The following is a 24,549-nucleotide window of genomic DNA, read 5'->3' as shown; positions in this document are numbered from 1 at the left end:
AAAGAGTGCCAAAAGAGGTATTTTCCAAAGAATTTTCCCCAGTAAAAAGTGACTTAATGACTGAAGAGGAAAACTACATTCACCTTATGTTCTTGATAAGTGCAAAAGTGTCATAGAAATTAATTTGAAACAGTGATTAAAGCAGATGTTAACCTCAGCAAAATGAAAAACCAGCCACAGTCATGACAAAAAAGGTGAATGCCTAGAACACTACAAATGTCCAAGAACATTCATGTGAATGTTTAGATTAGTAAACTGCTCTATTTTATGCTTTCTACAATATAGGTGAAGTAGTAATTCAGGGTGAGGGATCTTCCAAACATGCCAACATCCCCCAACAACTATGAGTTTAGAAAGTCACCAAACATTAACACATTTCTTTATTTCATGCTGAAACATAAAGGTGGGACAAAAAAAAAAATCCACCCCAAAACCAACCATGCGAATCATGATCACACTAAGAATAGCACATGAAGACTGTACAATATTAATGAGATTTCCTTATAAGTAATTTAGAAATGTATACAACTGAAAGGACTTCAATTGTGTTTTAAACAAAAATGCTCATGTACATGTATGAAACACTGGAACATGTATCCACATAATTTTAATTTGTTTTGCCTGACATGAAGAACCAAGTATGTTCTGCTCTTCTGTACTTTACTAGATCAGAATGTTGTTCTACATTGTTCATCCTCAGTTTTGGTATTCTGCTTCATCACGTATTAGAAAATGATTCACTAGGAATTTACTTTCTTTTTATTGTCTTTTTTACAAAGACTTTGGCGGACAGGCAGCAAATGTAGTGAACAGAGAAAAGCTTAATTTACTGTGTCACTTGAAAGAATTTGAAAACAAAGACTTCAAAAGATGCAATGGGCCAGGTCTCCACAATTTGCTAACATTCCATATCCTGAAAGACTGGATATCATACAAAGTAGCCAGACGTCTTCTTGTTCTATACAGGGGTATAATACAGTCAGCAATCTGATAGGATAAATAACACTAAGCAGAGGAGTATGCAGTAGCTACCACCCTTTATACAAGTCTTCATTGGAAATACTGATTTTAGGCAGACTCAATGAGAAAGCTGCTATTTTCTGTCCTAATTTTGCCTTTTCTTTTTTTAATGGCAAAAATGCATTTCCTACTATACTAAACAACAACAGCAAAACCCACAAACCTTGGAATTGTATTTAATAAATTCTCTTATATTATACCATCTTAAGAGATGTAAGATGGTACTTCTATCAACATCACAACTTCACTCAAAACAGTTTTTGACCCCTCTAAAGAGTTCAGATACATCGCATAAAGCTGGAATTCAAAAAAAACATTCAGTTTCAACCTGCAAGTAACCACTAAAAGGATTTCTACTGTTTTTCCATGCTCAAACACTGGAAAACATTTAAGCAGGACTCAAAAAAAATCAGATTAGAAGTAAAGGTAGATACTCATTTGCACTGATTTCTGAACCATTAAGGAGGGATATGTTGTTTATATTTTAGCAACTACCATTGCTCATCCATATCCAGGCCTCAAGCTGTCTTCTGAAACCAAACCTTCAGCTAAAACACTACCAATCACAAAACCTGAGACACAAAAAGTGGCAATTCTCTCCATTACTGCAATGGCAGAGAGAGTTGAATTTTTTGTATCTCCGACCTCACATGAAATACCTTAAGTCACAAGCTCCTAAACTGTTTTAAATTAGACCCCCCAAAAAACCAAAACCACCAAACCAACAAAACCCTTTCTTATTATCAAACTTTAATCTGTGCCCAAAGATGAGTTTTGTACAAGTCTAGAAAAGTCTTTTACCATATACACCCAAGAGTAGGGTTTGCTACATACAGTGATTGTGCCTGATACTTTAACCAGAGCCAGCTTAGGCTGGCTACAGGCAAATTTTTTTTTTCTAGTCCAAGGATTAAGGGTGGTGGCATTGTGCAGCTTGTACCACAGGGAATGACAAATACAGAACAAACATTCAGCTCTAAAGCAAGGTAAAAGGCTCAGGGCTAGGATGCAGAACAGGGGCAGGTTCCCTTTAGAGCTAGGCTTGCTGCTTCTCAACAGCAGAAACAGAACCACAGAAAATAGCAGCAGTATTGCTAGGGAAAGCCAGCTGTGACAGCACACAGTGAGAACTGTTTTGTGCACCCTAAACCCTTCTCTCTCATTGGAAGCAGCAATCTTGGACTTTCCAGGGAGCTGGTGCACACGAAGTAGAAAAGGTCTAACAGCTATTTTGCTACTCAGAGCAATCTACTGCTCTGAGCGACTGCCTGTTGTGCCTGTGGCAAAAGACAATGCTGACTTTAATAAAGACATTGGACTGGTGGATGTCTGTGAGAGAATAAAACCAGGACACCAGTAAATTCAAATAAATTGGTTTTCTTTTATTTAACAAATACAACAGTAATGCCGTAATGTAGTTTTTCAAACAAATACGTATCAACTACACATGTTCCTAAACTTTTTCAACAGTAAACCAGAAAGTTTCTTAAATATGTTACATTATGATGTAATAAAACAACCACTTCAAATCTCCAATATTTACTTATTAGAAGTATTTTCCTTTTGTTTAAGTTGCTGGCTTGTTTTCACTAACAGTCAGACTCTTCTATCTGATCAAAACCAAAAAATGTTACATTGAACAAAAATCAGGTAACTAATCACCTGGTAGGGTGGCCACAACTTCCAGACACTTTCTCTGTCTTTGTAAGCCAGTGACAGATTGCAGTTGTTAACAGGTCAGTGAATAAATTAATTCCAGGGCACTAGAAATTATGTTGATGAAATGAAAAGTGGCCTTGCTGACATTGCATCACTATTTCTAGACAGTGTGTTTAAAGACCAAATAAATCTCACAGCTTGAATTAGTGCCAAAAACTAGTGACCCAGTTTCATTGGTCCTATGAAAGTAGAACACCAAAATAACTTCACATAAAAACATTCCACAGAGAATTTAAAAAAAAATTTAAAATTTTAAACATTTTAAAAAAATGTTTAATTTAAACATGCTTGTGGGAACTGTGCTCAGGAAGAGGATGTGATATGCTGGTGCTCCAGAAGAAGGTGATTCAGTTAAGGAGTATCAGTGAGAGGCAGAGACCAACTACTGAATTGCACCTAACCTTCCCTGAGAGGGGCCCAACAGGCAGGCAGGATGCACAAAATGGAAGATTCCCAATCCTCTGTCTGGCTGAACACTGTGATTTAAGGGATAGGGGGAATGATGACAAGTTCCTGCCCAGTGCGGAAAAAGCAACTCCTCTGTGCCTACCCTATCTTTCCTCATGCCTTCAAGTCTCTCTCTCCAATAGGAACCCAACAGTAAGGAGGGCAATGGTTCTTCTAAAGCCCTATAGTAACTTTCATGGCCCTCCTCTAGTCTCAATACAACAGCTCTATGTCCTTCTTATTCTGGACACACTACTGCAGGTGGTCCCAGAGGAGGACTACAAAGACAATCAGAGGACCACCTTGCCTGTCGATAGGCTGAGAGTTGGGATTATTCAGCCTGTAGAAGAGACTGCTCAGGGGAGACCTTTTAGGCACTTTCCAGTACCTGCCTGCAACAAAGCTGGAGAGGGACTTCTTAAAATGTTATGTGGTGTTAGGATGAAGGGGAACTGTTTTAAGCTGAAAGAGGGTAGACTTAGGTATTAGGACAAAATTATTTACTATGAGGGTGGTGAGGCACTGGAACAGCATGCCCAGAGGACTGGTGGACATCACTTCCTGGAAGTGCTCCAGGCCAGATTAGATGGGGCCTTGAGCAACCTGGTCTAGTGGGAGGTGTCCTTCTCCATGGTAGGGAGGTTGGAACTAGATGATCTTTAAGGTCCCTTCCAAGCCAAACATTCTATGATTCTGTGATCTAGGTTGGAGGTGTTACTGAAGTTAAGTCAGTCTTCAAAACTGCCTCCATAAAGAAAAAAAAAAAAAAAGGGTCATTCTCACTGTTGCCCTTCTGAACGGAACAGAAGGCTCAATATGTAGACTAGATTCACTTCCTGGGGAAGTCAGCTGCCTCCCTGGGGATCACGTTAAAGATGTAAAGATAAAGTTTCCTACCCTGGTTATTTAGCCCTCAGATTATTATCAATTATTGATTTTTCAGGTAGGCAGCAATGAAATTGCTATGAGAAGTCTCATGGCAATCAAGAGAGACTTTAGGGGTTTGAGACAACTTTTGGGTTAAGGGATCAGGAGCACAGGCAGTGTTCTCCTCTATTCCTCCTGTTGCAGGGAATGATAAGGGAAGAAATGGGAAGAGCCAACAAATCATTAACTGGCTTCAAGCCTGGTGTCCCTAAGCAGGATTTGGGGTTTTTTGATCATGGGTCAGTTTACACCTAAGTGAAAGTCTATCCTGCCTTTAAACACTTCCAGGGATGGGGTTTCCACAACTTCCACAACTGTTCCAGTGTCTTACCACCCTCACACTAAAGAATTTCGTAGACAGGAAGATTAGGAATTGTTCAAGGGCAGGTTAGATGGGGGCTTGGAGCAACCTGATCTAGTGGGAGGCATCCCTGCCTATGCCCTATAAGCAGCTGGGAGAAGTCTCACAATCACTAGCTCTCGTTCTTGTGGGGGACATCAACTTACCAGGCATCTGCTGGAAATACAATACAGCACAGAGTAAGTAGGCTAGGAGGCTCCTACAGTGTGTGGAAGAGAACTTCCTGGTACAGCTAATGAGGAAGTCAACTAGGGAAGGGTGATATCAGTTCAGTGGAGGGTTATGGTGCCAATCATCTTGAGTGCCATTACATGGCACACGCAGGGCAACAAAGCAATCACATCCAGTCAGTATGGGCTTATGAAAATCAGGTTCTGACCGACTAACCTGATGTCTTTCTTTGACAAGTTGACCGGCTTAGTGGATAAGGGAAAGGTTGTGGACATTTTCTACCTAGACTTCAGTAAGCCTTGGACACAGTTTCTCATAGCATTCTGCTGGAGAAACTGGCTGCTTATGGCTTGGGCAGGTACACACTGACTGGATGGCTGAGCGCAGACAGTTAGGGGGAATGGAGTTAAATCCAGTTGGCAGTCAGTCACAAGTGATGTTCCCCAGGGCTCAGTGTTGGGGTCAGTTCTCTTTAATATCTTTATCAGGGACGTGGATGAGGGGCTTAAATGCCTCTCTAAGTTTGCAAATGACACTAACATTTATACTGGATATTAGTAAAATAAAAGTCACTGAAAGGGTTGTCAAGCATTAGAACAGGCTGCTTAGGGAAGTGGTTCAGTTGCGTTCCCCAGAGATTTTTAAAAATGGGTAGATGTGGTACTTAGGACAATGTTTAGTGGTGGACTTGGCAGTGCTACATTAATGGTTGGACTTAATGATCTTAAAGGTCTTTTCCAAAAGAAATGATTCTATGATTCTTCTTTGTCTGCTATGTGCAATAAGGGTCACTTGCACATTGACTTACATAGAAGTTTAAGAATTTAAAAGACAGAAATATATGTAAAGGACAAGTCCCAAGTGACTATACTGTGAGCCTGGAGTGGAAACTGGGGGGAGGGACCTGGTCTCACTTCCCCTGACTGGCCCTAAAACCTTGTTTAGCACTCTCCATATTATGGAAAAGTATCAGTATTCAATGACTCCAGGAACCCGAGGAACTAGGTACATACAAGTCTTAGCTGGGGACTCTATGCATCAAACACCACCCGTTGGCAGGTCTGACTCTGGATGCAGGATTGGTGATCTTTCTCTCTCTTTTTTCTCTCTATCTCTCCTTTCTCTCAAAGTTACTAAGTAACACAAGGCTCATCTTGATTATCTGTAAAGCTGTATAGCTTGGGTGAGTTATAATTGTGAAAGTGCCAATGTATACAATGTGTGTTCTATAGAAATCTTAGTTAACAAAGCATCTGTTTCCCCATTGCTGTTGATGTTTATGCTTCATATTCCTAGTAAAGTTGATGTTTGTGTTCAGACCTTAAGTCTTATCTTACCTTAGTCCATTACAGAGGGGATCTGTGAATCTGAGTCCCTTCACACCCCACCACAGGTGATGGGGTGATAACATGATACTCATTTAATCTCAGAATTTTTTTCTTCAGATTCCCTCTCCATTTGTTACTACTGAAACAAATCCCAAAGGATCATAGTTCCTGTAGCCTTTACTGCAGCCTTCCACTGATGTCAATGGAAAAACAATGACATAATGAGTTGCACTAAATTTTCAAAGGACACACCCATCATTTAAATTACAAAAATGACGTGGGAGTATCTGGAACAAAACCAAACAAAACAAAACACTAAATTCATTGATATATTTCTAAAAAACATACTGATTATCTTCATAGTAAAAAAAATAATAAAATCAACAGGAAATTTTTAGCATCGTATTTCTTTCTCCTCATTTATTGAAAAACTCTTCAAGTCCTCAGGTTTTTACCTCCAATCTGTCTTGTTTCCTTTCTTGTTACCTGTCAGTAACTTCCTGATCAGCGTATATGTCTTTTCTCCTCTTTCTCTTGCACTTTCAGTCACTGCTTTGTTCCACAATCTTTTTATACAGACCTAAGGCTTCTTGCAGACTGTATCCCAAATCTGCATACTACCTAGGGCATTATCATAGATTCTGTTAAACTATAAACTTTAAAAAAATAAAGAACAGGGATGGGGAGGGAGGATACACCATAGGAACACAGTAATTTGAAACCACTTAGAGAGTGGCTTAGCAGCTACTTGATTCCTATGTATGAATGTTGCTTTTCTCACTGTGAGATTCATTCAGGTCTTCTACACATACTTTTTATTTCAGCTCTGCAATCAAGAAAAACGTTTGGTCATCACTTCTACAGAACTACTCAAAACTACCAAATGGTACATAATACAATCAGCTATGTATGTTAGCATCCAATGGCCCATCTTCATTATCTTGTATTAAATTGTATCTATCACTGTACAGATTAACAAGCTTCCCAACACCTGGAGGAATATTTTCATAATCCATTTTACACGTCATGATTCTGTGATCTTATTTAGGGACAAACCAACAACTAAAATAAGAGGTTTATATCTCCTGTGGGTGTCAGTACAGAGACAGGAGTGATGAACAGCAAATTACATTTCCAAAACTGCCTATATGGTGTGAATAATCTTCTTCACTCCTTTTATTTTGCTGTCTTACAGAATCATAGAATGATTTGGTTTGGAAGGGACCTTAAAGATCATTCATAGTTACAATTCTCCTTCCATGGCCAGGGACACCCCACACTAGACCACATTGCTTAAAGCCCCATCCAACACTTCCAGGGATGGGGCAGCTACAGTGTCCCTGGGCAAACTGTTTGAGTTTTCCACCACCTTCACAGTAATTTATTTTTCCAAACATTTTTTCAAAAATCCAATTTTTTTTTCAAAAATATACCCTCTTTCAGCTGAAAACAGTTCCGCTTCATTGCTACATGCACTTGTAAAAAGTCCATCTCCAGCTTGCCTGTAGGCTTCCTTATCTTCCACTGGCCTGGTATATTTTTCATACACACATTCTGATAGCTGGTAATTATACTTTCCTGTTTGATTCTGTCACTAAAAGATAAAATTTTATTTTTCCATCACCACCTCGAGAAATCAGAAAGTAAATTATTAATTCAGAGTGATTGGTTCCTTCACCAAATACATAGGGTCAGTGAAGCTACAGGAAGAAAAGACAATACTGAAACAATATTTAATCTCTGACAGTAAGCTGATGTGGCAATGAGTCTCCTCAGGAACATGGAATGGTAAAGAGACACGAAGGTGGAAAACACTGAAAACAAAGATGCTGACAATGGAAGAAGCTGAGCCTAGAACTCTGAAGCTCAGGTTTTTTGTTTTACCTCCCAGTGAGCCAGAGGAGATAAGGCAAATCAATACCTACTTAATTTCATTTGTCTAATGCTGATTTCCAAAATGCATTTTTTTAATAAAAAAAAAAACCAAACACAAACAAACAAAAAAAGCCCAACAACTTTCAGTAAGTCAACTTTTAAAGAGAATTTTATGCAACTGTATTTCCATAGTCAGCAAACCTTTATTTTCCTCATGACCAAACTTCCCCCTTAAACATCGGTTATTATTACTTAGTCTTTCTTTTGTTTTTGCATAAGCTTAAAAATAATAAGTTGAAATAAAATAATACAAAAATCTTTGAATCTAAGTCTGCAATTTTAAGTTTTTATCATGATTTTCAGGTGGACAAGAGAGCTTGGGTTAGACACTAAGTGCTGGGTTTTGGATACGTTTGGGGATGGAAAAGGTAGTCTTTTACAAAGTAAAAAGGAGTTGTCTTGTACTAAGTACTTTGGGCTTCATACAACTTTTAAAATTAATTCCAGACTTTATGCAAGGGGAAAAAAATTTCATGAAAGGCATTAATGGATCCTTAGGAGTGAATACAAAACTTGTTTAACTGATTACTTTTATATAGTTTGTATATAGGTAATTTTACATTTTAACTCTTTGGGAAAATAAAGGATTCTTTACCTAGCAGCTTTTTAGATCATTCTTTTCTCCATTTACTTTATTCTTTATGTCTGTTTTTTGTGACTATATCCTACTTTGCATCTATGCCATGAAACCAACTGTGAATTCTATTCATAGTCTTCACTCCTTAGCTACCAGTGCCACAGAAATGGTCTGGAAAACATACAAATGTAGTAGTACAACCCAAACTCTGTGAAACAGTATCTGAGCAGGGCTTACACCTACACAATTTAAGGAGAATGGACAAAACCAAAATATTTGTTACATCTTTTCATTTTTCTGGCTGTCATTGAAAAATGAGCAATCCATCAATTTCACAAATTTTCAAGCTGATGAAAGCAAAAGTACTTATATACGTATGAGAATGAAGAAAACAATTAACATTGCTCAGGTTGTAAAAATGAATGTTAATAAAAACAGTACTCTAAAATTCAATCTTGATATAAAGAATAATGCTTTTATACCCCACAACATGACAAAGGGCTAAAGAACATGAAATCACTGTTGGTTGCTGAGGTTTGACTTCTCTGTAGCTATACTGAACTTACCTCAGACCTTCCATGGTTTGCTTTTCAAGACCACAAAAATTTCTCTTCTCCCCTCTTAACAGTTCCTTGATTGCTTAACTTGACTACTAAGGCTTGCTTTTGTCCCTGTTTTACTTCTTCCAGGACTAACTTTAACTTGACACAGTATGTTGGGGATGCATTGCTGCTCCTTACGATACTGAAATTTTTCAAATGTCTGATTGTTAATTCTGATTTGTAAACAAGAAATCTCCAAATTTAGGTCAGGAAAATATATTCTGGAATTTTTGCTAGCAGAATGTCAGAAGTGGTGAACTTTTTACACTGAACTTGACAGTTCAAGTAACATTCTATACAACTGTAGTCACCTGGGACACTGACAAGTCTTGGATATCTCCTTTTTCTGTAGGAAGCACTAGTTGTGTTTTTAATATGGTCTTCCACAGTGTTCTATGGCTAACATGCAAAGACGAAAGCACAGATTGCTCTGTGGATCACTGTGCAAAGGTAAGTACTGTAGGTTTCATGTAGATACAGAGGATAGTTCTCATGACATGGAGTTCTTTTATCTTCTTCTGTATGTTGCCACTATTTAGAAAGCATTCTGTTTATACAGAGACTGAAATAAACTGTGAAAAAATTGAAAAAAAAATATGTATGGAGCTTTTGCAATGTTAGTATTTCATAACATTTTGAAGTTTTGCCTTCACCTTTACAAGTGATCACACAGCCAGGGAGAAAATGAGTAACTTGATGAAAATCAGCTTATTTTTATTCAAAAAAGGAAAATCTAAGAACCACAATACTCCCTAACTTACAGAACCATAACCAATTTATCTCCCTCTACAAACATTCTATATATTGTGTTTAATTACTCCGAGAAAAAAACCTTGCTGTTGGTGCTGCTTGGAGGTTCTTCAACTCACCACATGCTCTCCAGAATCCAGCTCCACTGGGTTCTGTGAGCAGCTGTGCACTTCTCTCCTGAAGCAGCCTTGCCTCAAGGGACTTTCATCCACCTATTCCTGCTATCATTAAGATGGGGCTTATATGTCTGTATATAAGTTTATATGCTGTTCCTTACTCCACATGTTACTTCCTTTTTTGTATTAGTTCCAGTTTCAATTTCCAATCATTAAGTCTATCTTCTTTATTCTCCTTTTATCTTTCCTTGGGACGGTGAAGGGGAGGTACCCTCTGGTTTGTGGTTTGCTCTGACTTTTAAACCAGGACACCATTCTCTCCCCAGCCTGTATTTGTGCCTGGGCTTGTGCTGATCCAGGTGAAGGACCCTGCACTCAGCCTCGTTGAACTTCATGAGGTTGGTACTGGTACCCCTCTCCAGCCTGTCAAGGTCCATCTGGATGATGTCCCTTCCCTCTAGGGTGTCAGCTACTCCACACAGCTTGTTATCATCAGCAGACTTGCTAAGGATACACTCAATCCCACTATCTATGTCTGCAACAAAGATGTTGAACAGAACTGGTCCCAATACTGACCCCTGAAGAACACTACTCATCATCTGCCTCCACTCGGGATACTGAACCATTGACCACAACTCTCTGGGTGTGGCCATCCAACCAATTTCTTATCCATTGAGTGGTCCATCTGTCAAATCCATTTTTTTATCAGTTTGGAGACCAGGATGTCATGTGGGACAGTGTCAAACGCCTTGCACAAATCCAGGTAGATGTCACTTGCTCTTCAACTATCCACCATTTCTGTAGCCTTGTCATAGAAGGCCACCAAATTGGTCAGGCAGGATTTGCCCTTAGTGAAGCTATGTTGGCTGTCACTAATCACCTCCTTAATTTCCATTAGCAGACTTTCCAGGTGGATCTGCTCCATGATCTTGCCAGGCACAGAGGTGAGATTGGCCTGTAGTTCCCCAGGTCTTCCTTTTTCCCCTTTTTAAAAACAGGGGCTATGTTCCATTTTTTCTAGTCAGCAGAAACCTCACCAGACTGCCATGATCCCTCAGACATGATGGACAGAAGCTTAGCAACTGCATCCACAAGCTCCCTCAGGACCCGCATATGGACCCTATAAGGTCCCACAGACTTGTATACCTTCAGGTTCTTTGGATGGTCACAAACCTGTTCTCCTACACTGGAGGGTACTTCATTCTCCCAGTCACTGCTTTCACCCACTGTAGCCTTCATGATGAGGCTGGAGCACTTGCTAGAGAAGACTGATGCAACTAAGTCACTGAGAACCTCACCTTTCTGAATATCCTGCATAGCTAGACCCCCTCATTTCCTTCACAAAAGGACCTACATTTTCCTTGGTTGTCCTTTTCCTCCTAGTATACCTATAAAAGCTTTTCTTATTCTAAGGATTGTCTTTTTTTGAAACCACTGTCCTGTAGTCAAATTAGACCACAAATGACCAACACACCACAAGTTCATAGGGAATAAAACTAAGGAAGGGTGTGGATGAGCAAGCAAATAGACAGTCTGATATATATGCCTGTTGTGATGGCATAAGACTACTTGTGCAATGAATAGTGATTGACAGACTCTTTAGAAAACAAAAAATATTCCTTCTTGGAAAACTTCCTCAGCACCAAGTTACCAAGTCTATGACATGCTTCCTCTAGTTCTCTGCATCTTGGCTTCTATATTGAATCTTGACATCCAGACAATGGGATGTACTGAAGAGAAAAAACAGAAAAATGTTCTACTTTTCTAGCTCACAGTCTGGCAGATAATTTTTTCATAGATAAGAGAAGTGGTTTACATTTTCAAAAGCACAAGAATCAGTCCTCCCTCACTGGTCTGTGTACAAAACTATTGTATAATAGGAGGCACTGCAGTCACCCTACTTGGTCTTTGCTGTTTGCCATGGATGAATTTGCTGAGGAGACTCCACCTGCTACCACTGATGAGACCTACTCTACAAATGCCTACTTGATTGAGACCCTCTGCAGACTTTGAATGAACAATTTAGTTAGGAATATCAACCACAATTCAACTAAGTGCTACTCAGCTTTAGCCTTTAGGAGGTTGCAGTGCTTCTGTGAATATTCAAAAGCAAAATTTCTTGCACCTGGGAAACTTACGTTAAAAGGAGCTGGTCTCTAAACAGCAGCTGACTGTTTTTTTCAATGACCACATTTAAAAATAGGATGGAATAAAATATATCATACAAAAAAATTGCATAGCTGACCTACCCAGAGTCCATATTTCATTACTATTAAATACTAGTAACATTCTTCTAACATAGCTTTCTGAGTGTTACTTGCTGAGATTTTTAAAAAAGCAAACAGAAATAAAGAAGTTTCTCATACAGCCTCAAACACCCATGGTAATTATCAATCAAGTTAAAACCTTTACATCTATCACATACTTGTGGCAGCTGACGTAATGGTAGTTGCTTGCTATACTGCAGGGACAAACTTTGAAGTGACAGATTTTGGCAGGGTGTTTTAGCTGTATTAGACAGCGGCAGAAACCTATTGAGGTCTTTTAATGTTTACTGCTCTCTTATCAGCTCCCCCGCCCAGACCTGCTTTGCCACAGCAGGTTTATGTAAGCACTAGAAGCAAATGATCCACCAACCCATGAAACCTATGGTTCAAGTGGGCATTATCTGGCTTTACCTAAATGACATATGCAAAATTTTTTCTCTCGTTCTTCCATTTCTGATAGAAATAAAGCATGATCAGTTGTTGTTCAGGTGGTAGAAGCCAGAAAGGACTGAAACATTGCCACTGCTCAACAGGATTGGTGCAAATACAGGCTGATCAGGCAAAAAAGCTGTGATAAGGTCAAATACACTCCACAAAAATAGTCCTCAGAAGGAGTAATAGGAATAATGGAAAAAATCATCACTGAACATTCCTCAAAATGTGTTAGGTTTAAAAGGCACTGTAACATGGTGAAATCTCTCATATTTTCAAGGAGCTGAAGACATATGCCCAAATAATAATTTTAGGTCAGGGGAAAAAACCACAATTAAAACCTTGTGTTTTTTTTAACAGAAGTAACAAATCCTGAATAAAACTTACACCAAATCAGACACCTAGCATTTTAAGGTGAAAGCATTAAAAGTCTGAAACATCTACAATTAACTGAAGACAATAAAACACAAAACAATGTAGGTAAGCTGAATACTGAGAACATATCAAGAACCTAACCTGAATTTCTTGAACTGGAGAGTACGTCTTTTAACACTCTCCTGCAGAATTCATCAGGAGAGGGTGAAGTAGGATGACAAAGGGGGAAAAATTGCCAACAAAGATAAACCACCACAATTTTCTGTCTTTTCTTGACTAGTGCTTATTGCCAAGACACACAATTTCATGACAACACCACTGGAAGGAAATGCAGTCTTAAAATCATGTACATTATAATTTTTAACCACTGGTAAAAAGACATTGGTCAGCATAGCTCAGTTTTCCTTATGTAAAAAGTAAATCATCACAACTCTGCAATAATGATCATAATAATGCATTCAGAATTCTAAAACAATTGTCTAGATTAGTGATAGGATGAGATAGTGTCTTACATAAAGTCACATCAGTGCTCCCACTATGATAGTTTTTACTGTCCTCTCTACATGAACTGCAATGGTATCCATTAAAACTGGATAAAGTGCTTTCAAAGTAGGTTCCACCGATCAGAAAGAAAATAGGGGCACATAAAGGGTACAAATCCACCGGTACTTCCAGAAATGAAGGCCAAAGCTAGGTGGGGGCCAGAAGGATGCACCTGTTTTCAAATTACTGCCCTTTCCCAGAAGAAAGGTAGGTATCTTAAGTGACAATGATTTATACATAAAATAAGTCAAAAAAGTTTAATAGTACAAAGACCTCCTCAAACATTTTTCATTATGTAACTTTCATTCCTCTTGAATATATGGAAAGCCAGTCAATCAGCTATCCTAATAGGAACAAGGTTTTTGACTCCACAAAGCTTAAAAAAATGTTGATACAGAAAAAGATCTTTTCACAGCTATACTTCAGTTTTTAAACTCTTTACAACCAATTTACTTGCAGCATGAGAATAGAATTTGAATCCTAAATTATCAGAAATGTGTCAAAGTAGATCACTACTTTTGACTTTGATTAAAGACATAATACAAAAGTGCTTCTCCCTATAAATAAGAAATTTTTTAAAAATTCATTTTTCGTAACTAATACAAGCAATAAACTGTAGAAGTGCCATGATCCTTAATAGAAATACATACATAAGCAGAAATTCATAAACAACAATCCAAAATCAAATACCAAGAACATGTGTTACTTAGTTATAAACTAAGTAACCATGGTAATAAAAGCAAAACAACCATACCTGCACCTGGAATGATTGCCAACTTTGTTTCAACTAGGCCCATTTTAGCAGACGAGGCTAAAAAACAGAATGTAAATGAGTTGTTACTATAATCTGTAGGAAAAAAAAAACCTTTGCAAATATGTAATAATGAACTACAAAATCATTTTTTTATTACATTTCCTTCACAAAGAACAATAAATCACTTTAAAAGCATTTGTTTATTAAACTCTTCTAATAGATTCAACTGATCAGCCTTAGTAAAAGATCCAACTATTCCCATCAAGGCAAGCTCGTTTTCATATAACATGTAAGCAATTACCGTCAGTAACAGAGACTTATTTGCAAAATTTAAAATACTAAAGGGCTGTTATCATTTAACTTCATAAAACAAGTTAGAATTCTGTATCTGATAATTACAAACTCTTTAAGCTGACGGATTACTCTCTAAGAACAAACAGCTTTATATACCCTAAGTTACTGGCAACTGTTCAAGTCCTAGTTTCCATTTACTTTCCAACAAATGGCTTTAGAGTTCTTACAGCTGGATAGGTCAAGGTTCCTTTTTTCAAGTGCTGTTGTAACTTTTTAGGTATAACAGCTTAATTGCTTGTGTAGTAATACTCTCACTAATAACTATTGCTGTTCCCCTGCAACCTGTTAGGATAAAATCACATCTCCATCTAGAACCCTTCAAATACAGAAGATGAGAATACTTCAATCACTAAATAAAATACAAGAACAACTAAACAACCCTCCCAGCAAAACTGGTAAAATTAAGGTCAGAAGAAGAAAATAAAATACAATATGTAACAAAACCAATCCAGTTATCAGTGATAAGGTGTTTGAAATTAAACATTATCAAGTACTTACACAGGTTTCTGATAGCTTCCTTTAAAACTATTTATTATAAACAATGCCACATACAAAATAAGTTTGTAAGGCTGTTGCCAAAACAAGGATTAGTCAAGCCATCTGAAATACTAATAATCCTGTGTTTTATACACAGGATTCAGACCTACCTGCCACTCTTATATCACAGGCTAAAGCAAGTTCTAGGCCACCACCTAATGCAGCTCCATCTATTGCAGCAATAGTAGGTACAGGCAGATTAGCTGAAACAGAAAAGTACCAATTAACACCAGCCTCATAAAGAACATCTCCAAAATACCATTTCATTACATTTTGTTGAAAGTATAGTCATGCTATGGTAAACCAACCAAGTGGGACTACAAATTGCAAACTAAAAATCAGCAACACTTCGCAAAAAACCCCAGCCTTCTCTCTAATCTCTCGTGTCTGCTCACTTCTGACAAAAATCTGAATAGTAAACTACAAAAAAATAGATCACAGAGTTACAAACAATAAAACAGGAGTGCTTAAAAAAAGGCGTGTACACAAAGTGTCACAGCTGAAAAGCATGTCTTATCATAATAATCTGTGTTGCTAGCATAGCTGGAAGCTCTTCAACTCTTAATATTCTCAGACATGGTGTGGCTGCCACTGTTGTGCCTTTTCTCCTGTAAAGAAGAAAACAGCTTAATGGAATGTGGGCAAGTTTTGAGTTTGAAAACTGATGCAATTCCTGCTAGTACACATGACAAGTAGCAGGGCTCCAGACCCCTGTGTTACCACAGCATAGTCTGTACTTTATCATCACTGTTCTGACATGGGAAGTAATTTAAACATTCAGCTTAAAGTACTGCTCTTCACCTCCAAAAAGTTCTCTTCTTCCACACACTCAAATAAGTTTGATGAATTATTAATTATTTTTTTTTAACATAGAAATGAAGTTATACATTACAGCTTTAATTACATTTAACATAACGTTTACCAGAAGCCATCAATAATTCTAAACTATACTCAAACAATGTATAAGTAGTACATTTTTGCACTAAAGTTTTGAAGATAGTCAAAATCAATTAACTAGCTGAACACTTGGGTGTAAAGCTTGTTGAAACCAACTCTTGACAGAAATGGGGGTTTTTTTCATTTTTCCTGCAGATGTAAAAAATATTTTTTCTTTTAATGTTCCAGCTACTTGAATTCAATTACCAGCTCACTCAGACTTAGCAGGAAATCAAAAAACAACAACAACAAAAAAAAAGTTGTTGCAAAAATATCAGTGAAAATAAGGTGTGAGAGAATGTTCTTTCCTTTTAAAAATGTAGAAAGTTAATGTGATAAAAAATTATTTACTGTACCAAATACAAATAACATTTCCTTTCCTTAGGGAATGAGTTAGTTCTAAAGTCAGAAGTTGTGCTATCTAGATTACCTTTTTCCTTTCTGATAGGGAGACTCCAGATAACTTCATTTTAAAAAAAAAAAAACAACAATTATATGTTCATGTGTATCAACATGAATAAATCTGTATATAAACAGGTAGTCTCTCACTGGGTAAGAAAAGAAAATATCAAATTAAATGAAACGCTATTTTTAGGTGCAAATCAACATCCCTTTATGATTAACAACTAATTAAAATTCAATTGTCTTTAAGAACAAAAATTTACCAATGCTATTCAAGATTACAACAGATGCTTCAAATCAAAGACGTTTGGTTGCTGATTTAGATCACAATTAACAGTTATTATCTGAATCAATTCCAATATCAAAACAGACTACTGATTACTCTCTGCAACATCAAGCACTTGCAGTCAGTTGAGAGAACCGAAGGTATCCATTATATTTGTGATATACCACAGAAGGTATAGGAAACAGGAATAGATACGAGTAAAATCTGCTCTATTTACTTTTTCTTAGTTATATGGGAAGGCAAGAAAAGAAGGTATCTCTTATTTTCAGCAGGGCCGGATTGCTAAGCAAAACTCCTAGCTCTGTCACCTTAACTGATTTGCCAGTCTTACAACTCAAGTTTAGGGTTGATTCAGCTAGCAATTAATTATCTTAAAAGGAATTTGCCTTTGCCATAGGTGAATGAAGAATAATCTGCCTGAACACAAAGGTGTGATCATTATTAACTGTAGTTTCCAGCAGTTACTGCCTACATGCATGCTGCATTTCTCAGAGACTAACAAACAGTATCTGGAGCGCTATTTACACAACTTTTGAAGTACTTAAGGCAGGCTACCATCTCTATAAGTAACTTCAAGAATTAGCTATGGTACAATTCAAGCAGACTAGTATAGGACAAGAAAACAGCTTGGTTTCAAGAATTACAGCCTGCATTCCAATCAAGACATACTGAAATTCGTAATTCAAAGGGACTAAAAGCAGTCTGACAACGTATTAGAATCATCACTTCCCAAAGATATTAAAGTGAAGGGATCTCCTAATGTGGAAGTTGACAATGAATGAAAGACAAAATTCAGATTCTTTACAATAGTTCTGTACATACAGATCTTTAAATTAATCCTCTTAACATGTTCTAGTGAAGCATAAGAAAAAGTAACACAGAAATAAATTAGCAATCGCTCTGCATTGTAAACTGACTGCCAGAGTCACTAGAACTCATTACCAAGGAAAAGGCTTCTTGGTATATTCATATTTTGTAGTAAAAGAGACATTTGCTTATGTTTATCTCCATAATTCTAATACACAACTACCAGGACTGTTTAGCTCATAGGAAAAACGAAGATCATGTGTGACAAATCATGCCCTGTAGACTTAACTGAGTTATATGCACTCAAATTTTAAGTACAACAAATTATGTAAATAGCCAGTCCAACATCCAAAATAACTCTACATGGTAAGGCTCATTTGCTATGAGTGACAGAAAACAATACTTAAAGCTTGCCGAGAAGCCCAGTGATTTTATTCTCTTGCATTCCAAATTTTTGTCATAATGTAAATAAAAGATGAAAATTTCAGGCAATTGTAATACATATTAGTGGTAGATTCTAGATTTGATACATGCTTATCAATGTCAAATCATGAACTGCACAGTAAAGTTCACAAAATAAATTAGAAATAGATATATAAAAAACAAAATAATTAAACTAAAGTGTACAACACACAGGCAGGTCTAAACTATGTATATACACAGATAATATAAGTATTCAAAAAAAGACTAACTAATAAGCAGAATTTAATTGTAGCCAGATAATTGCATTGTAGTGTAGTACATCAAAGTATGGAATATGAAGCACACTAAATAATAAGCTAGTTCATCCAATGAGCTTTACAATAGTTCTGTGCATACAGATCTTTAAATTAAAATAAAGGATTACTTCACACATCTGTATTGTAAAACATTCTGCATATGCTGTACATACACTTCCATCTGGCATATAAAAGAAGAGTCCCGAGCAAAAGCTGATACTCATGTCCTAATATAGCATCAATGCTTAATATTACACAGATAAAGAAGGTTCTAAGAGCAGTAAAGATAAAGAAGGGCCCATTTCAGTGTATGTTAGTCCTACGTCAGCATCAGAGCTGGACAGAAGACAAAAAAGCATTTCTGTATTTGAGGTGACAGAAGTAGAAACACATCTGGAACTAGCTGAAGAGGAGATAAACATGAACAAGAATATAAAAATAGTTTTTATGTATTACAGGAATAACCTGTTCTGACAGAAGGTGTTAATTTAACAACAAAAAGATGCATATTTGCCATTCAAAACATGACAGATTGTAGTGACAAACAAGTAAACTGAAGAACTACGAAATTAATGGCATGCAAAAAACTTCAAGAAGAGAAACTAGACATAATAACATTATACAGCTAATTAGGTCCAATAAACCCAAAAAAAAGCTCAAACAAAAGTTAGAAAATATGATATACAGCAAAATAAAGAAAACAGGTCCATTACTACACTGTAGTAACTGTGGTTCTTCAATTTCAGGAATATATTCCTGGTAAATACATATGTTACATGTAGGTTTAGACTAGGCTGACTAAGCAGCATCTTGCAGTCTTGGGCTGTCTCCTACTTTCCTGTGATTCCTCATTACTGAAAGACATAAAGAGTAGAGTAAGATAAACTCTCTCATAATTTTATCATCAGTACAGAATGTCACAGGAGAAGAACTCTGAATTTCAGCATATAAAAACACATGCAATGTGTGGGAAGCAACCTCAAAGAATCGCAACTGTTTTGACACAGGTAATTGTTACTCTATCTTTAAGTGACTTTTCATGTAATACCCACTGCTGGTGACTAACTAGGGACTTACTTTCTGATTAGAGATTATTATGTGATTAATGAAAGACCAGCATATGAATACAGGCTCCAGGTCTGTAGAATCTGAACAAGAAGTGGTTCTCAGATGTGTGCCACAAAGTCCACACAGCCAATTCATATATTGTGGACACTGATATTCCCCAAACAGAAACTAGACATTACCTGGATTCTAGCAACCTGAATCATATGTAACTATTCAATCATCTGACTAATTTATTTTAAAAATTCTTGTAAAATTACAGCTATGTAAGAGGAACCTGTATTACACTTGACACTTTCTTAGTAACTATCAAACAGCCTTCTTCTGCTCCTGCACAACCCCACTTCCTCACTATTGACAAGACAACGAAACGGCATGATCAACTAGGTAAAAAAAACTTTTTGCAGATATTGAGGAAGAAGGAAGAGAGAAGCATGAAGAATGAATAAAATAAAACCAATAAAAACAAAATGGCAACAATTTACACAAGATTAGTCTTGCCCTTATGAAACTTTACATACATTAGACTTTAGGTAACAGGCAATAAACACATTCTTCAGGCAGTGTCCAAGGGCTCAACAGAAGACCTCTCACTATTCCTAGTTACTTACTGAGAGTTCCTGAAATGGGCAGAGGAAGAATAATATGGTTATCCATAATTCCAGACTTTGTGATTTGTGTTTTTGGTCTACCTACATCAACTTGTCCAGACTGATAAACTTAAAATACATGACAATCAGAAAAGCAAGTTACTGATTTAAAATGTAACAAATCCAAAGAGACTGACCTAACAGTGGCTCCTCTGCTTGCTACATAAATTTATACCTTCAATATTTCCTGTTAGGAACTAGACCACATATTTGTACAAAAAGAAGAAACATTCTCGATCTATTAATGAAATTTTGGTATCTATGCTGTTCGGGTGTCAATGAGATTTCTATGAGAATGATACACTTGTAGCTTGACAGCATTTTCAACAATTAACCTGGAAAACACCTTTAGTATTCCCCTCCTATAGCCAGAATATAGGAAAAATCATTAAAGAACTGAAACTCCAGCAGACTTAGAATTCAGTTTCTCTAAAAGCAAAAGGTCTGCACTGTTACTGCAGCAATAGTGAATCAGAAGAAAACACTCCATGGAAGCCCCTAAAAATGCACTCATTTCATATGGTCCCTTAGATAAAAGTAACTTTTATTTCTGAAGTAGTCTGTTACAGTTTAGAACAAGTATTTTTAATTCAACTATCCACAGCAGTCAGCAATTGGGATTCAGGAACATGCAAATAAATCCTTTTCAAGCAGTGGATATGAAACATGAAAATTAAAGACAGTCATCTTAACTCCCCTCACTATTCCTCTGTTGACCTCCTATACCTGGACAACGTTAAAAAACATTATTCTTCATCTCCCTTCTCACTTCAGTGACCTCTGGCTATCAGCCTTCAGAAAGAAGAGTTATTCCAATGTAAATCAGAAGCTAGTCACTACCTTTGGTATCTATCTACTGAATCAGATTCATCAGCCTGACTTACCTTTAACAACCAACAGGACAACCAACGGCCTAAGAATTCTTCTTTTCAGCACTGACTGAAAAGGAAGTAGTGGGAGTATGCCTCTCTAAAACTGTGAGTCTCCAACTAAGATAGGAGTAGGAAAATAATTCTAATTTACCAAATTTACATGACAGCACAACTAAGTTCCCACAGAATGGAGAAACAGACTGCCCAAGCTATTTATGCACCATGTGCATTTCTGATTATTAGGCAAATAAGTTTGATTAGTGCACAGCTTGCTAGGACAAGCAAATTCAGAAAGCATTTTTAGCAGCTCACTTTTCCTTCTGGATAATAGATTTCATTAAACATAGAACAAAAAAATATGCTGCACACTGTATTACATGGATTACTGGAGTAAAGTAAATTGAGAGATATAAAAAAAGTTCCACAAGAGATTAACTCAAGCAGATTAAGGAAGCATGGCAAATATCTGCTTATATATGCCTGCAGCACATGAGAACCCTTTAAATCTTCGAATGGTTGAAGTGGGAAGGTATCTCTGGAGGTTGTATTGTCCAACCCCTCTGCTCAAACAGCGTCACTTGGAGTAGGCTGCTCAAGCTCATGTCCAGAAGGCTTTTGGAGACCTCTGAGGAAGGAGACTCCACAACCTCCTGAGTAACCTCTGCCAGTATTCAGTAAACGTTACAGTAAATAATTGTTTCCTGATGTTCAAGGGAAATCTCCCATGTTCCAGTTTTGCTGATTGTCTCTGGTCCTGTCACTGGACACCACTGAACATACCCCATCTTAATCTTCTTAACACTCTACCTTTTAGACACTTTCATAAGTTGATAAGAGCAACACCTGAGAGCTCTGCTCCAGGCTAAACATACCTAGTTTGCTCAACCTTTCCTCAGAGTAGAGATGCTCCAGTCTATTTATAATCTTCATGACCCCTTCACTAGACGCTTTCTAGTAACTCCCATCGTTCACTTAAACTGAGGAGACCAGAACTGGACACAGTACTCCAGCACTGCTCTCACCAGTGCTGAGGAGAGGGGAAGAATCACATTGTTCTACCTACTGGTAACACTCCTTCTCATGCGTATCAAGATACCATTACCTTTCTTTGTCACACAGGCAAATCACAGAATCACAGAATGTTTGGGGTTGGAAGGGACCTTTGGCGATCACCTAGTCCAAGCCCCTTGCCAGAGCAGCATCCCTAGAGCAGATTACACAGGAAAATGCCCAGGCAGGTTTTGAGTGTCTCCAGGGATGTAGATTCCATAACCTCCCTGGGCAGTTTGTTGCAGTCCTCTGCTACCCTTACAGTAAAGAAGTATTTTCTCATATTTAACACAGGTTAAATCTCCTGTGTCCAGTTTGTGACCATTGCCCCTTGTTCTGTCACTAGACATCACTGAGAAGAGTCTGGTCCCATCCTCCTGACAGCCATCCTTTAGATATTTATAAGCACTGATGAGCCCCCTCTTCTCTAAGCTAAACAGACCCAGCTCCCTCAGCCTTTCCTCACAGGGCAGATGTCCAGTCCCTCAGTCATCTTAGTGGCCCTGTACTGGCCTCTCTCCAGTAGCTCCTTGTCTTTCTTGAACTGGGGAGCCCAGAACTGCACACAGTACTCCAGGTGAGGCCTCACCAGTGCTGAGAAGAGGGGGAGGAAAACCTCTCTCAGCCTGCTAGCCACACTTGACTTAATGCATCCCAAGATACCATTGGCTTCCTGGATGCAAGGGCATATTGCTGGCTCATAGTGAGCCTGTTGTCCACCATGACTCCCAAGTATTTTTCCCCTGAGCGGTGTTCCAGCAGGTTAACCCCTAGTGGTTGGTGTACTGGTATATGGGTGTGGGGAATAGCCCCTCTCACCCACATAAGACTATACAAAATGTCTTTCGGGACAAGCAAAATACATGGACAAAATGGCTGTTGCTCCCTGCCAGGCTAGAAAACCTTGCTGACAGTTCAAGGACAAACACAAGGACAGAGCTGCCTACCTGAGTGACAGGTTCATTTGCAGGAAAAGGGGAAACAGTGTTCCAAACTGCGCTTAGCAGCTCCTGCCCAGGCCTTGGAATCCTGGTTACAGCAATCTGATTGGCCACAGACTGAATGCAAATGAGGAAATGCATTGCAGCACTGACTGGGACAGTAGACTGCACACTGTAAAAGACAGTGTCTGCTAACCTCTCTTGCTGGAGGCTTGCTGCTGCTTGAGGCCAGTCACTCGCCTGCCAGTTCTTGCTGGACCTTTGTGAAGCTTGCACATAATTCGTCGGAGCTTGATGTTGGAATCATCTGGGAATTGCTTGTGGATGGAGATCAAATTTCTGGAAGGGTCACAAGAGGGATCACTGTACTTCGCCAGTGGATTTCCTACTGTTGAAGAGCAGGAAGGTTGCCACCCGTAAACATACTGCTGGAAAAGCGGGAAGGCTGCTGTCAACGGATCAATCGTTCACAGCGTTATGTCTCCACGTGCCACATAAAGCTAAAAGCCATTAATTTGTAAACTTAAACTTGGTGTCAATCACAGTTTGTGGGCATGGGGAGGGGTGTGTGTTTTAATTTCCACTCTAAGATTCAGCCTACCCGTGACTGATCCTCTGTGCCAGGTGACCACCACGCACAGCCTCAGTCCCTTAAAATAAGAACCTCTCAGTAAGAGAGTCACGTAACCATCCAGACTGTCCAGCTGCTCCTAGCAGACCCCGGACAATAAGAATGGGGTTGTTCTTCCTCATATGGAGTACTCAACACTTGTCTTTGTTGAATCTCTGAACATTTGTCTCTACCCAATTCTCCAGCCTCTCCATATCAGACTGCATAGCAGCACAGCCTTATTCTGTGTCAGCAACCCCTCCCAGTTTTGTATCCTCTGCAAACTTGCCCACAGTACACTCTGTCCCTTTGTCCAAGTCACTGAAGAATATACTGAACAGGGATGGTATACCCAGTACCGTCTTCTGGGGAACACCACTAGTCACAGGACTCCAGCTGGACTCAGCCTCACAGACCACAACTCTCTGGGCTCTGTCCTTTAGCCAGTTCCCAATTCATCTCACTACCCTATGGTCCAAACCACACTTCTTAAGTTTAGCTGTGAGAGCTAATGCCACAGGAGACAGTGTCAAAAGCCTTGCTGAGGTTGAGGCAGACCATATCAGCTGCCCTCCCCTTGTTTATCCATCTAGTTATGCCATCATAAAAGGCTATCAGACTGGTCAAGTGTGATTTCCCCTTGGTGAATCCATGCTGACTCCTCCTGATAACCCTCCTCTCCTCAATGTGTTTTAAGATGGCACTAAGAGGAAGCTGTTCCATCTACCTTCCAGGCCTGGAGGTAAGGCTGACCATCCTATAGTTATCAGGGTCCACCATCCTGGCTTTTTTGAAGAATGGGGTGATGCTGGCTTTCTGCCAGCCCTCAGGCACCTCTCCTGTCCCCCAGGACTTTTCAAAGATGATGGAGAGTGGCAGTCAGTAACCCTTCCTCCTCTGTATCCTCCATCTCTAGGACACCAACTTCGTTCCTCATTCCCTTTGGACTTCCTTTTTCCTCCAAAGTACTTGAAGAAACCTTTCTTGTTGTCCTTG

General features: G+C 38.4%; 1 protein-coding gene across 1 annotated transcript in view; it reads right to left on the bottom strand.

Annotated features, from left to right (window-relative positions):
- AUH (AU RNA binding protein/enoyl-CoA hydratase) overlaps positions 1 to 23,391 on the bottom strand; it is a gene marked incomplete at its 5' end in the record, with an annotated part of 68,315 nt that extends 44,924 nt beyond the window's left edge. The window contains 3 exons of the mRNA XM_010002534.1: positions 14,325 to 14,381; positions 15,326 to 15,418; positions 23,140 to 23,391. Of these exons, the coding sequence (XP_010000836.1) occupies positions 14,325 to 14,381; positions 15,326 to 15,418; positions 23,140 to 23,391 (402 nt within the window). The remainder of the gene's footprint in view (positions 1 to 14,324; positions 14,382 to 15,325; positions 15,419 to 23,139) is intronic.
- Between the last annotated feature and the right edge of the window lie 1,158 nt (positions 23,392 to 24,549).

This window comes from Chaetura pelagica, unplaced genomic scaffold (genome assembly GCF_000747805.2).
Source record: "Chaetura pelagica isolate M959 unplaced genomic scaffold, ChaPel_1.0 scaffold927, whole genome shotgun sequence".
Classification (NCBI taxonomy): domain Eukaryota; kingdom Metazoa; phylum Chordata; class Aves; order Apodiformes; family Apodidae; genus Chaetura; species Chaetura pelagica.
This window is presented reverse-complemented; position numbering and strand designations above follow the sequence as displayed.